The sequence below is a fragment of the Macrobrachium nipponense genome, chromosome 45 (assembly GCF_015104395.2).
Source record: "Macrobrachium nipponense isolate FS-2020 chromosome 45, ASM1510439v2, whole genome shotgun sequence".
NCBI lineage: Eukaryota > Metazoa > Arthropoda > Malacostraca > Decapoda > Palaemonidae > Macrobrachium > Macrobrachium nipponense.
In genome coordinates, this window is record NC_061105.1 from 6,378,897 (window position 1) to 6,394,807 (window position 15,911).

General features: G+C 39.4%; 1 protein-coding gene across 1 annotated transcript in view; it reads left to right on the forward strand.

Moving 5' to 3' along the window:
- LOC135214323 (uncharacterized) overlaps nucleotides 1-14,958 on the forward strand; it is a 182,839-nt gene extending 167,881 nt beyond the window's left edge. The window contains exons 5-14 of the mRNA XM_064248516.1: nucleotides 3,031-3,580; nucleotides 4,796-4,913; nucleotides 5,357-5,545; nucleotides 6,519-6,731; nucleotides 7,612-7,818; nucleotides 8,265-8,413; nucleotides 9,466-9,634; nucleotides 10,089-10,243; nucleotides 10,693-10,857; nucleotides 11,019-14,958. Of these exons, the coding sequence (XP_064104586.1) occupies nucleotides 3,031-3,580; nucleotides 4,796-4,913; nucleotides 5,357-5,545; nucleotides 6,519-6,731; nucleotides 7,612-7,818; nucleotides 8,265-8,413; nucleotides 9,466-9,634; nucleotides 10,089-10,243; nucleotides 10,693-10,857; nucleotides 11,019-11,928 (2,825 nt within the window). The 3' untranslated portion in view covers nucleotides 11,929-14,958. The remainder of the gene's footprint in view (nucleotides 1-3,030; nucleotides 3,581-4,795; nucleotides 4,914-5,356; nucleotides 5,546-6,518; nucleotides 6,732-7,611; nucleotides 7,819-8,264; nucleotides 8,414-9,465; nucleotides 9,635-10,088; nucleotides 10,244-10,692; nucleotides 10,858-11,018) is intronic.
- The last annotated feature ends 953 nt before the right edge of the window (nucleotides 14,959-15,911 follow it).

Consider the following 15,911-nt stretch of genomic DNA (forward strand, 5'->3'; position numbering starts at 1 on the left):
AATTCAACATACTTTTAAGCTCGTCTCGGTGTCAGTTTTTCATTTTATTTTTATTTTTAACCTCATATTTTTTTATGAATTTATATTATTTTTTTTTAATTTTTAGTATGCTCGCTTTCTGGGGGCTTTGGCCCTTCCATATTTATCAAATTACGTGTATATATCCATTTTGTCTTTTTTCTATATTTTTATTTATTTATTTTTGTTGTGTAAGTATTCTGTCCTTATTTTGAACTTCTCTCGTTTATCAAATTATATATATATATATATATATATATATATATATATATATATATATATATATATATAATATATATATATATATATATATATATATATATATATATATAGATATATATATATATATATATATATATCTATATATATATATATATATATATATATATATATATCTCTTCCCTCACTTCATCAGTATATTTACGTTTTCGCTTATTTTTTCTATCTCTTCCGCCCATTTCATCAATTAATTTTGCTATGTTTTGATTTGACAGCATCGCATACGCTTGGCCATAGTCGAGACTCAGATAGCCGACTCGGGGCAGATTGCTGTAGGCCTCCTATCAATTATGCAGGAGCGGAATCCAATTTTGAGCTGTTGCAACGGCATTTGACTCCCGCCGTTGTTAGGCCTAAAAAAAATGGGAGAAGACCTGGGAGAACGGGGTGGCTGGATATCGCTGGTTTATAGGCGATCTCGGCGCTTATTGACCATTTGTTTACGAGGAGCGTTCCCTAAGGATGTTGCTTGTCCGACTCTGTTTGTTGTTGCGTATGCAGAACGCAGAAAGACATATATATATATATATATATATATATATATATATATATATATATATATATATATATATATATATATATATATAAAGGTTTTGCCACGAAGGAAAAAAAATGAAAAGCGAGATAGCCAAATATACATAGCATCACGTCTTATATACTTTGTGATCAAGTATATATATATATATATATATATATATATATATATATATATATATGTATATATATATATATATATATATATATATGTGTGTGTGTGTGTGTGTGTGTGTATGTGTGTGTGTGTATGTATGTAATGTGTGGGCGTATAGGAGAGAGAGAGAGAGAGAGAGAGAATTTTTCTAAAGTGTAGCTACGACCTGTCATCCCCATGTATGTAGTGAAATTTACAGATATCGAAGCCCTCCCCAAAATTAGGGCGGAATATTGGTTCCATATCGGAAGAAATTTAATCTCCAAGACAAATAGTCCGTGTAAGCCCTGCAGCTGGGTCGGATGGGAGGGGGGGAAGGGGAAGGGGAGGGGAGGGGGGAACGCCCGAGCGCCCTCTTTCCCTTTTATTGGAATGGGCGGCCCTTTTTTCCTTGTTGTATACGCCCTCGCTCGTCTTTTACGTTTTATTTGAAAAGGTAATTTTACTCTTTCGTGTCGTTTCCGTTTTTATTCGTATTGTTAAGTCGATATTTCCTATTTTATTTTTACTTTTTTTTTTTTATTCAAGTAAGTCGTACCCTCAACTGACTTTGGATGTTATTGAAATTCAATGGACCCTTGGAAGGCGTCTTGTGTCGTAGTGGAACATTCTTTGTTATAGAGTACACCCTGTGAAACACAAATATATATTATATATATATATATATATATATATATATATAGTATATATATATATATATATGTGTGTGTGTGTGTGTGTGTGTGTGTGTGTAGTGTTATATTACGCGTACATATAATTAATTATTTAATGGCACCAGAATCAAAAGTACAATTCCCTCACAAACGAAAGGGTTATTTTAATCTCTAAATCCTTCCTTTTGACGTCGCATTATAGAAAACGGAACGAAAAACAAATATACCGTCATTCGCATCCTGGCTCTCTCTCTCTCTCTCTCTCTCGTCTCTCTCTCTCTCTCTCTGCTCTCTCTCTCCTCTCTCTCTCTCTCTCATCTCTCGTCTCTCCTCTCTCTCTCTGTCTTCTCCTTTTTTTATGCTCTCGACATAATGTCCTCAATTCTGGGCGCAAATAAACCGTTCTTTGTCTTCGGGGTGTTTGAAGGCTGGGCGCTGGAATTCATTGCTATTTACTCAGCGGAGATGAATGTGTAGCGGAAGTCATAATCGTCTTGAGCAGTATCCCCTGAAATGGGCTGAGGTTGAACGTTTTCTTTGATACATTTTACCTATTGTAATGTATGTGTGAGATCCGTAGAGTTTTTATTTAATTTTTTATTTATATTTTTTTAGGTGTTGTTTTTTTGTGGTGCTGTATAAACACATTTCCAGATTAATTTTTTTAAATTACTAAGGCTTTTACTGTAGCCTTTTCCCCTTTTCCATGTTTGCAAAGAATCTTTTTATAACTGAAAAAAAAATCGTTTAAAGAATATACACCTGCTAACTTTAATGTTATTATTAATATTATTATTATTATTATTATTATTATTATTATTATTATTATTATTATTATTATTATTATGAGCTCGGTGGCGAGCGCTACGCTGCCCTAGAACCTGGCGCTGCCCGTCGTGTCTCCCCTACCCTCCCGATCCCCTACTTACCCCGGCCTCACTGAGGGCGAACAAACAGGTTTGCATGAGGAGGGTGGATGTGTCATGTGTCCCCTACCTTTCCGATCCCCCACCTACACCGGGCCCCCACCCGGGGCGGACAAACAATAACGATCCACTCGGATTGCATTATTTTAAATTATTATTCAGGGGATAACCTTTATTTGTGTCGAAGAGGACAAGTTGACTTGAAATTCAAACCTCTTTTGTAAGAAGTTGCTGATAATGATAGGAAATACAAAAAGAAGAGGTCAATTATTATCTAATTATTAGAGAAGAAAAGAGATAAATTAATAAATGAACAGATGAGGATATAGAATAAATTAGTCCAGTAAAAGGTTCCAGTCACAAAACATCTTTAATTTATTTTCTTTTCTTTGATTTTATTTTATTTATTTTATTTTATTTTATTTTTATTTTTATTTTATTTATTTATTTTTTTTTTTTGCAGACGAAATCTGGCGAACAGACCTGGACTTCCTGGTGCCCCACAACGACCGGCTGGTGGTTTTCAGGGGCCCCATCAATGCCACCGGGGGAGGGGGCATCCCGACCGAAATCCCTGCCCCGACGACGTTCAACCCCGACGCCATCACCTTCAACCCGGTCATCAAGCCCCTGCCACAGATGCAAGCCCTTCAGTCTAAAGAGTCGCTTGTGGTCAACCCGGAAGCAGAGGAATTCGACCCCGAAGAAGAAGAAGAAGCGGAAGAATTTGATAATGAGCTACTAGATGAGGAAGAGGAGGAGACGGAGGAAGAAGAAGGAGGAGGAGGAGGAGGAGGGGGTCCGACAGCCGAGCACAGGAGGAGCGACAAGAAGAACCCCAAGAAGAGTCGAGGGAAGAAGAAGGACGCCTCGCGCAAGACGAAGGCCCTCAAGACCAAGGGCTCCTACAGGAGTCTTCCCACGGCTGCCAGGCTGCCGGAGGACGGGCAGTGGCACCCGCTGTCGCCGGAACTGCTGAATTACACCATCGCCTTGCTGGTGTTCGCCATCAGGTAAGGGGGAGAGATGGGACAGGGTGGTGGGCGTTCGTGTCGTTCCTCCCGGTCGTAATTCCCACCAAAAGAGACACTTCTTCTTCCTCAGGGGATGAATCACGCTGGTTTGTTTACTTCCTGATAAGGTGGGAGAGGTGTTTACTCTCTCTCTCTCTCTCTCTCTCTCTCTCTCTCTCTCTCTCTCTCTCTCTCTCTCTCCTTCTACTTTACCATTTCAGCGCCCCCTTTACGGGTGGGCGTTTTCAACTCGGCAGTTCCGAAAGCCAGATCTGACGTTATTGCTCTCAGTGACTCATAAAATAATGAATAGTTTCGTACGGGGAAAGTCTCTCTCTCTCTCTCTCTCTCTCTCTCTCTCTCTCTCTCTCTTCCAGTTCTGTGAGTGTTTCGTCCCTTCTTTGGACAGGCTTCGGAATTCGCTTTCTGAGAAGCTTCTGTTTTCTCTGATTCTCAATCATTTTCCATCTTATGAAAGACAAAATAATCTATCCATCGTGATTCAACCCTGTAACTTCTCCTTGTATCTTTTTACCTCTCTGTAGGCCTGGGCTGGAAAAGGGTACTAGGTCGCTCCTCACGACAGCCTTTGCTCCTAAAAGCAAAAACATCATCTACTTTTCTTCTTGTTTTTTTATAATTTATTTGTATTATTGCAGGCACCTTGTGTAAGAGACTAGGGGTACCTTTTCTTTTTACGTGAAACAGCCCCCCTCCCCCCCCCTGGCCCCACTCCTCCCCCAAAAAATGCTTAACTTTGAGTACTTTTTCTTTCACCTGAAACAGACCCCCTCCCCGCCACACCAAAAAATATATTTTGAAATTGAAATTAATAAAAACATACTTAATTCTGGAGACCTTTTGCTTTCACGGGAAACCCCCACAAAAAATCTCTTAATAAAAAAAGATAAAAAAAAAAAAAAGCTATGCTTACTCAAGAACCTGGAAAAAAAATCCAAAAAACTATAACAAATCAGGAACCTGGACAAAAAAAATCCAAAAAACTCTAATAGCTCAGGAACCTGGACAAAAAAAAAAAAAATCCCAAAACCATAATAACTCAGGAATCTAGAAAAAAACAACTATACTAACTCAGGAACCTGGACAAAGAAAAGAATAAATAATCAAAATAAAAAGGGATTTTGAGCGTCCTCGAAGGACAAAGCAATTCTAAATCAACACTGATGGCATCTCGTATAATTCTACCCGGTACAGGTACCCGTCCGTGTTCTGGCATACCAACAAGGCTTTTGGCCTCCTCTTCTCTCTCCAGCTGATGCTCAATGGCATCCACACTATACTCACCATCTCTGCTTTCACCATACTCTATAAGGTAAGACTGTTATTATTTTTAATATTACTTGCAAGTAAATATGTTATACTCAATAGTCTTGTGGGGTTTCTTTTCCCATCTTCAGAAGAAAACTGAAAGAAGTTTTTGTGTTCGGTTCATTATTATTATTATTATTATTATTATTATTATTATTATTATTATTATTATTATTATTATTATTAGTGTGCGCTGGGTAACTTGGTGTATCACACATTTTGAAGTTGTGTTTTGGAAAGGTAGATTTTTTTATTATAGTGTATATATATATATATATATATATATATATATATATATATATATATATATATATTATTGGGATATACAGGTATAATACTTTATATATAGATACACACACACACACACCTGTATAGGTAAAGCAGAATCAGTCAGTGGGTTACACCACACGTTGCTGAAAATAATGTCTTGGCCTTTTCAACCTTCAGCTGCACGTGTGTGGAGGAACTGGGGAGCTGCACGGAGGGGAGAGCTTTCTCTTGGACCTGCCTGCCACCGTTGGACTCATGGTGGCAGCCGTGATGGTCGTGACCGTCTCTTCCTCTGCCATCTACTTCTACGGCTACCACAGGTTCACCAACTTTCTGATCAAGAGCAGGCAGCGCTACCACATCACAGTGAGTGACAGGTCAACAGGGGTTGGCCTTTTTGTTTTAGGAAAAGTCAGAGGGGGTCTCCTTGTAGGGAAGAGTCAAGAGGGGCGTTCTCTGAAGAGAAATGAAAAGGGGTTTCCTTGTAGAAAAAGTCAAAAGTGGTTATCATTGTAGTAAAAGTTAAAGGGGTGTTCTCTGAAGAGAAATTCAATGGGATTTCCTTGTAGAAAAAGTCAAAAGGGGTTATCCTTGTAGTAAAAGTTAAAGGGGTGGTCTCTGAAGAGAAAAAGTTGAAGAGGTGTTTTCCTTGTAAAAAAAATCAAAGGGGGTTTCTTTGTAGAAAAAATCAAAGTGGTTTTTCTTATAGAAAAAGTCAAAGTGGTTATCCTTGTAGAAAAAGTCAAAGGGATGTTTTCTGAAGAGAAATTCAAAGGGGTTATCCTTGTAGTAAAAGTCAAAGGGAGGTTAATTTGTAGAAAAAGTCAAATGGTTTTTACTTTTAAGAAAAAGACAAGGGGATATCCCTTGCAAAAAAAGTCAAAGGGGTTTTCCTTGTAGAAAAAAGTTCATCGATTTTTGCTCGCGGAATAACTCTTGAGGTTTTTTCTTTAAAAAAATTAAGTAAGATGGAGTTTTCCTTACAGAATCCGTATGAGGAGTTTTCCCTGTCGAAAAAGTGGAAGGGTTTTTCCTTGTAGATTAAAAGTATTAAAAAAAAAAAAAAATCAACATCACGCCGTCAATCATACGAAAGATGACGTTTGTCTAAGATGAAAATTTATAAACTTAGAGTCAAGACCCTCTCCAGAAGGCTTAAAAAAAATATTTTATATATATATATATATATATATATATATATATATATATATATATATATATATATATATATATATATATATATATATATATATATATATATATATATATATATATATATATATATATAACACACACAAAACAAAATAATATCCAGATTACAAATTTCGTATCATTCCAGTATGAAAACGAACCATGCGTCGTGAGGCCGTACGCGCCTCACTGCGCGGCCCTTGTGGTGCTGGTGGCCCTGGGCGTAACCCACGGACCTCTCCTGTGGGATATGTCCCTCGTGTATCGGGGATCCCTGGACGCCGTCGTTCTGGCTGCTGTCATCGGCTCTATTGTCCACCTCTTCCTGTGGATCGTTCTCTGGCTCTTCTTGACTGTGAAGGTTAGTTTGTCCATGGCTTGGAAATAAAGTCGAAACCGGTCAGGATCCTCACCCCGCCTCTCATTTTCCACCTGTGGATATGTGTGATAATATACATATAGAACGCAGTAATACTCAACACACAATCACGTGTGGAACAGAAATCAATTCCTGACTCACCTCGGGATCGAACCTGTGTGGTTCAGTTGGGGGTTCGGTAAATAAACATTCTTACACATTATACATCATAAGACATTCCCTACATCTATTACAAATCTGATCTGTAGATCCATTCATTCATTAGATTTTCAAGGTAATCGTGTGGGGCAACTCCAAGACTACTGATACTATCCTGGCAACTTTCCACGCGGTTCAAATATTGAATTTCCCTTTTCCTATAGAATTTTTCGTTTTATTCTGGTGTTGTAGCTCTTTAAGGGAGACAAACTTAGCAGCAATACCCTACCATTACCCTACCTGTTGACAAGGTATAAGGCTGCTTTGCTTAGGTTAGGTTAGATTAGCCCCTAGCTGCAACACCTTCCATTCCTTTTACTGTACCTCCATTCATATTCTCTTTCTTCCATCTTACTGTCCACCCTATCGTAACGATTCATAGTGCAACTGCGACGTTTTCTCTTGTTAAACCTTTCAAACCTTGTCCCTGTCCATTTCCCTTTCAACGCTGAATGGCCTTAGTTGCCCCAGTGCTTGGCATGTATGCCAAAAGTCTATAATCAATCAATAGGTTGAGTTGGTTTTGGTTAGGCAGCACTAGTTCATTGTGATCCAGAAGTGTACCCCTTTTGTAGGCTTGTTCCGTAGGAGTAGGGGTTTATAGCCGTTTATCTAATGAATAATAATATGACGTTGTTTCTTCTTCTTCTTCCTCCTCCAACAGACGACTTGGACTTTCAAACTCCGCGTGACGGTAGCCAGGGCCTGCGTCTCCTCCGCGCGCTCCATCAAATTGGTCAATGACGTGGAACTGGCCTCCGGGGACCCTCGCACTCAGCCCCACACTCCTCTGCTCATCGTGGGGTCCGGGAAGGCTTATGCCATCAATGATAACGGACCGAAGAAGGCCATCATGAATGTTATACAGAAGGTTCGTGCTTCGTACGCCTCCCGTGTTATTGAAGATCTTAACAAACACTCCCGTTGTGGCTAGCGCCGTCAGTGTACCTCTCATACGGTGCACTGTAGGCTTTACTTAGGGTTCTTTGCAGCATCCCTTAGGCCGCTAGCTGCAACCCCTTTCATTCCTTTTACCGCATCTCCATTCCTATTCTCTCTTTCCCATCTTTCTCTCCACCCTCTCCTAACGATTGATTCATAGTGCTTCAACTGCTTTGAGGTTTTCCTCCTGTTACGCCTTCCAGACCTTTTCCTGTCAGTATCTATATGTTCTGCGATAGAAATCATCATTCGTTTGTCGTTTCATTAATCTAAGCAATAATAATGTCATGAATCAAAGCATCAATAAGGCAGGAATAAAGAATGAAAAGAACCATTTCGTGATACTCATCCTCATTCGTCTGTGTGACCTTCCAGACTCACCAGGACAAACGCTCCAGGGGCGAGGAAGAAGAGATCTACTGGCTGAGGCCCAGTCAGCCTCTGAGGTCGAACTCGGCCTCCAAAACGGCCTCGCCAAGAGCTAAGGTCACCTTCGACGAGGAGGGACTCTTGAGCTCCCCCAGGTGAGTTCCTCTTGACCTCAGGTGATGACTCTCCATCACTATTCTTTTGTGACCTTCCTGTGCAGTTGTAGATTTAAGTTTTTTCTTCAAAATTCTTTCTGTGTTTTTTTATTTACTTTTTTGTCTTCATTTTTAGTCATTGATTTCTGTTAGGAAAATTCTCTCTCTGTTTTTTGGGATTTACCTTTTTGGCTTCACTTTTAGTAATGGATTTTTGTCCTGCGAAAATTATGTTGATTTTTGTTTCTGTATAGGTTTAATTTTTTTTCAACTGTATTTTAGTAAACAGACCTTTTATGTGGTGATTTGTTTCATTTATATAACTTATTTTTCAACTGCAGTTGGTTTAGGTAAATGTTTGTCTATGTGTTTATCTGTTTATCACTTTATTCGTTATTTCCAGTTGCAGGTTATTATACTCCCCTTGTTTCTCTTCGCAATTTAACATTCTTCTGTGAGGAATGATACCTTGCAAGTTAATGGTTTGTGTAATTATTTAATCCCAATTTCTCTCCATCTGTTTTTTTTTTATTACACTACATGTTTCTATTTTTTTTCCACCTATTCTCTCTCTCTCTCTCTCTCTCTCTCTCTCTCTCTCTCTCTCTCTCTCTCTCTCTCTCTCTCTCTCTCTCTCTATATATATATATATATATATATATATATATATATATATATATATATATATATATATATATATTGTATATATAAATAATTTCTCTCTATATTTTGGCGTTTTATGAACTCCTTTTATTAGATGGAATTCTGTTGTAACAGGACATTTTACCCGTATATATATATTATATATATATATATATATATATATCATATATATATATATATATATATATATATATATATATATATATATATATATACTATATATATATATATATATATATATATATATGATATATATATATATATATATATATATATATATATATATATATATATATATATATATATATATATATATATATATATATCAAATAACAGTAGCAGCGCATATTAACATTTCCTGTCACGTTTCCCCCCTTCGTCAACTCCAGCCGGAGGGCCAGAGCCGCGAAGTCGCCCAAGATCCAAAAGTCAACTTACCGTCGAGCCACGACGCTCTCCGACTCAGACGACGAGGCCGGGGATTACGCCATACTGACGGAGGCGCCACCCGCCAACGGCCGCCAGCAAGAAGACCCCCGCTACGTGGACAGGCAACAGGTGAGGATGAGAGATACGCAGAGTCGTAGAGTCTCCTCTTCCTGCTATCTTTGGGAAGTGCTTTCTAGTGGAAGCCTTGGAATCCAAAGGGGGAATGGATGAAGAAATTCCTTTCCCATTGAGGGACTCGAGCCCATCCTGTTTAGGAAAATTAATTTTTTTATTAACTCGCCACTAATTCCAGTCGTGTCGTTGGTGTGGGTGAGATTCTAACCGTGGAAAGATATTTCTTATTCGTTCTTATTCCATTTTTCGCGAGTCAGTCAGAGAAAGGTATATCCAAGAAAATTGATAAAAAAAGAAATGGAAAGATCATTATACATCTTCCCTTTCATAAGGACGTAATATAATAATACAATACAGCAATAGTTGTAAAGATTTGTCATTTGCGCATGAAATTTTGATATTTATGAAGATTTTTTTCTCACGTAATAACTTGTTCTTGTTGCCATAGATCTTGGCGTACCAGCGTGCCATAGAAGAACGCGCTTCATCTCAGAATTCTGATGCCCACACTGTCCCCGATTATGAAGATGCCGAATATCTGCACATGCGCAGTCCAGTAGCCTCTCACGTCCTCGAGAACCAGGTTTGTTTCCTCTTTTTCTCGTGTTTTTTCCCCTTTAATGAGAGAAAGTGGTGATCATGAATATATTTTCATAATTGTTAATTTCCCTAAGATCCGATATAGTCAGTGAGGTATTCTGTATGTTTAACAGTTTCGTGGTTCAGAGATGTGTTTCATCTGGCTTTCAGACGGGATTCTTTCCTTTTACTGTACCTCCGTTCATATTCTCTCTCTTCATCTTGCTTTCCACCCTCATCCTAATACTTGATTCATAGGGCAACTGCTTTGAGGTTTTCCTCCTGTTACGCCTTTCAAACCTCTCTTCTCTCAGTTTAGTTTCAGCGCCGAATGACCTCATGGGTCCCAGCGATTGGCATTTAACCTAAGTGCTATGTTCTGTTCTACATACTCAATTCATCGGGGTCTGGAATCAGGACTGACTGCATGAAATCTCCCTGAAATAAAAAGATCTTTAATTTCTCTCACCCAGGGCCCCCATGACACCTCGGAGCACCCGCAGTAATGACTCCGGCATGGTTCAGGAGGAGCGCTCGCAGCGCAGTGACTCCGTGTCCACGACGTCCTCCAACACCCCTCCCGAAAATTCGGAGGAGTCAGGGGTCCTCTCGGGTGCGACAGATTTGCTGAAGCAGAGGTGAGTTGGTTGGTACTGGCAATACTGGAATTGTAGTCTAGTGCTTCGGAGTGAGAGAGCCCCATGTTTGGATTCCCTTAAAGGAAGATCTTCTGCCACAGAAATAGCAAATATTCAATTTAATAAAATGCTAATGATCCAATTTTCTTCCCGCATTTCAGGTCAAATAGCGTTGACGACTTGACCCAACTTCCCCCTGACCCCAATCAGGTCCTGACCCCTCCTAAAGCCATGTCGATGCAACGGCCTCCTATGAATTCTTCGCCCAGTAGCCCCTACGGCTACTGTCCCGGGGGTGGGAAGGTCGCCGCCGCCGCTGCTGGCACCGTGTCGCCAGTGCCAGGCTCACTTCTCTACCCGGCCACAGAATCGACGGTTGTTATCCGTCGACAGAGGAGCCTGGCTCAAGACATCAAGCCCCCCGTTGATCCAATCTACGGAACGAGGGCTCTAACTTCCTTCACCGACCAACAAGACACGAAGAAGAAGGCTTTCAACGAGGACCTCATGGCCATGGCACAAAACACCTTCAACAGTTCGCAGTCCGCAAGCTCGAGCGGTTACCAGAGCGCTAACACGAGCAGCGCAAGCAACAGTGCGAGTAACTCGCCTGTGCCTATGAATCCTGCGACGACGCTCAACCCAGGGCAGACGGTCGGCAACCCCAAACCTTACAATGGTGGCCAGAGTATATATGGCCACATGAACAGACCAGGGGCGAGAGTCAACACACACAACCCACAGAGCAGCATATACGGCCGCACGACCTCTGGTTCTTGCAGCCCTCACAAATTCCCACAAGCGCCGCAGATTCCCTTGCCGCCCATCCCGCAGGGTGACCATGCGATGCCGAGCCACCACCAAGGGTTACTGCACGATATTTACGGCCGCACGACCGGGCCTAAAGCGTGCCACCTCGGCGAAAGACCAAATATCTATGGCACAAGTCCCGCGCGACATCCCGTCGGGCGGTCAATCAGCCTGCGATCGGCAACTGGGGCTGTGCCGAAGTATCACGCCGGAACTTTCCCCCACTTGCCTCGGGATTCGCAGTACAACACAAGCGTTTGAAGAGTTCGCGGGAAGGGTTCTGCCAGGATTAATAGAGCACAGGGTTAGACCGCTTCGGACCAAAATAGGACAATCTCGCGCATGACGTCACGTGGCTGATCTGACTGAGGTTTAGGTTAAAAAAAAGTCATCAGTCAGTATTTGACCCCACCAGAGTGAAGAACAAGGAAACTATCTTCCAATACCTGGAGATTAACGGGGACCTCTCTCACACAAGGTCGTGAAAGAGATAGGTAATGGGTGTGTGCAAACAATTTCCATAGTGACCCTTAATTTATTTGTTTTCTTGGTTTTCTTTTATGGCCACCTACCAATGACGTCACAGATATGCGCAGCAACGACGTGACGCTCTAACCCTGTACTCTATTAACCCTGGTTTCTACCACCCTCGAGGCCCCACCTTGTCTCGTTTGCCAAAGAATCTGTTATCCACGTTCGCAATACAGTCTCCGAGTTTCCTGATGGCTGCAAAAGTCGTGTGGAGGAGTTCCTAAGAGCTGCCGTAGTTAATGATTGAGTGCTCACGTTGTTAAATTGCCCGTCCGCTGCCCTGGTGATGACTCGCCTCTTCTCGAAGGGCGGGAAGGACCAGTTCAATTGGATTCTGTCATGCCATATTCGTGGCGGTGAGATCTGTCGTGTGACGTTGCCTTAAAAATCCTTGATTGCATATCATGAACTTGCATTTATTAGGTGCATTTATAACCCCCCCCCCCCCACAAGCTTCATTGCATATGCTGAGTAACAATTGCAAGATTGATAGGTTCTTGTTAGGGAGCTGCCAGATATGCAGGAATTAGCATCAGTATAATACCTGTAATGGATGGCCAGTCTCGCTGAAACCTGGCTGCTAGATTGTGTTCAAGAATTGGCATGAAACTTTTTGCACAATATTTGGCCTTGTGCGGGAAAGAGAACCGACTGACGTTAGCATAATCTCAAGGTATAAACCGTACTAGCTGATTTATCAAAGAATTCTTGTACATAGTTTTGTAAAGAAAATACTTTTATTTACAATAGATTTCGTACTCACTTGATAACTCTGAAAGGCTTACTAACTGACAGTTGAATGTTCCCCATCACTGTTTGTATATCAAACTCCTACGTCTGTAGAATTAACTGATAATTAGTTCATTGCTGGAGTTTTCCAGTCATGAGCAGTTTATACCAGTCAGGTGGGTATGACAGAGATAAACACAATTAAAGATACTCACCAAAGAGACTGGTGATTTTTCGCCCTATGAATTGTACGTGAAAGTGACGAAGGACAAAATAGTATACAAGGATTTTATCACGAGGCGCTCGGTATTCCAGAAACACAGAATCAAATAACCTCTATGTCACTTTGTCAGACTTTGGTGAATATTTTATAGAGTTCTCTGCAAATGTCTGGCTCCCACCTTCCTTTTCTTAACTAAAAAAAAAAAAACTCATGTCTCCTTATGATGTTCTCTTCATTCAAAGACTGTAAAAGTTGAGCATGAATGTATAGATTTTTAACTTAACTTTAACTCGTATCTGGCCTTTTCATCTTCCTAGTCTTTTTCTCATCTAAAGTCAGAATTATCAAAACAACTACAGACTGCATGGAGAAGTACGTTACAAAATGCCTTTGTTTTTTTTAAGTTCTATGAAATTAGATACTGTAGTTTTTCCTTCCTTAAATGTTTGTAAAACCTTTTATTGTATTTTGGAAATGTTTTTTTTAACAGATTTCCGACGACCAAAGAAGCATGAGTCACCCTCGAAATATTTAGCATGCGAGTGCGTTAGCCACTTTGTATATACAGGTACAGTATACAGACTGTCTGTGTAAATACTCCATTTTAGCAGTTGTACCCTTTTTTGTATGTACGTGGCCACGAAAGCATTTAAAAAAACACTTTATACGTAAGAAATATTTACAATCGATTGCTTAGACATATTTACTCTTACAAACAATGTACAGTACAATGGAGAAATAGTTTAGCCAATCACAGTACACAGATTTCCTTATAGTTGACCTCGCCTTTTTTTAAATTTTATTTTATTTTTTTAAATAGCATGTTTACTATGCTGGTGCACGAGTGCCAAATTCATTTGATCTTCCTTTCCCCTGATTCAACCCAAAAATGATCTCAGTTTATCACATCGATTCTTCTGTGCCAAATGTTTAATAAATTGTGACACTGCGTATCGTAAACCACCAAAGATACGGCGAATTCAGCCCCGCCCCTTTTAAATAATGTCAAAAGAAGCCAAAGTTGTTCCGCCGGTCCTAATTTGTCGCAGACAGCAATCGACCGAAGATTTTTAGCCAGCATTCTAAAATGCTACAGAATTTTTTTTTTTTTAGTGTTATTGAAACGTGCTGCTGGGAAAGTTGGAGTGAATGAATGTAATATAGATTACGTCATTTGTTACATTAACATCGTCCATTTTTTTTTGACAAAGTGATGAATACGTGTGCCTTTTTTTTCACTTTAGTTGTCAGCATAGACGGTGATTTCGTCATTGACCTGATGTATCTCTCTCTATACATCCTGGATGGTGAGAGAGACAGATTGGATACTCTGCTAAAAAAAGAAGTCAATGATAAAATCACCGGCGATGCAGATAACGCCAAAAAAAAAAAGAGCATAATTAGACACTTTGCCAAAAAATGGACGACATGGCTGCCCCCGTGGATGATTATACCTTAAGGGGGAGAGTCAGAAATGAATGTACATAAACACATATTGCAGTGTATATGGAAACAACCAATTCCCAGCTAGGGGCTCCTGCTACATGTATAAAGAAATCTAGCGCCGGATGCATGATTAAGCTGTGTTTTAGTTGTTTTTGTACACATATTCATACATGTATAGGATCTACTTGTCCACGTTCGCCAAGACGTGCTTTTCATAGCCACAATTTCTGCATTTGTTTCCCCTTCAGGTTTTCAAGGCTTTCACTGGAGTTCATCCAGGAGTTCAGATGTCATTGTGGCTGTTAAAAGCGCATGTGTACATTGATGCATATATATATATATATATATATATATATATATATATATATATATATATATACACTATACATACATATATATATATATATATATACATATATATAATATACATATACATATATATATATATATATATATATATATATATATATATATATATATACATTGTAATAAAGGCAACACAACTTGAAATTGATGGTTGGTTGCTTGGGTATACATAGTACACATACTCATTTTTTCACAGTTGTATGTATTACGGTTAAGCGTTCTTTCACAAACCTTGTAAGAAAAAAAAAAGAAAGCGTCTCAGTGGCGTGATCGGGATGTTCTTGGCCTGTCACCTCGGTGGCCGCGAGTTCGATTCTCTGGCATTCCATTGAGGGGTTAGAGTTGTGTACTTCTGGTGATAGAAGTTCACTCTCGACGTGGTTCGGAAGTCACGTAAAGTAGTTGGTTCCGTTGCTGAATAGCCATTGGTTCCATGCAGCATAAAAAGACACCATACAAACAAACACAATCCTCGTATGGTGAGTGACATGGGATAGTGCATCCTCACGACTATGTTTTGCAAAGAAATATCTCCATTTTCCAAGACTGTTGAATTGAATGCAAAGCAAACCTTTGCTGATTACATTTTTGCAATGTTGAATCTTACCCAATACTAGTATTGAAAACACTGGAGCATGTTTACATTTATATTTGTTGAATTTGTAAGACAAATCTCCATCATATTCTGCGGGCATGTAAATATACGTCAGGCTTATTTAAATGTTCAAAAAAAAATTATATAATATATATATATATATATATATATATATATATATATATATATATATATATATATATATATATATATATATATATAGATGTGCAACCGATACTCAGTATCGTTCAAGTATCCAAAAAGCTTGAAAAACAGTAACTTCATAAAATCTTTACCCCTGTACAAAAGTTCCGTGTGCCCTCCAAATTTTTATACCATTTTCAAGAGAACCAA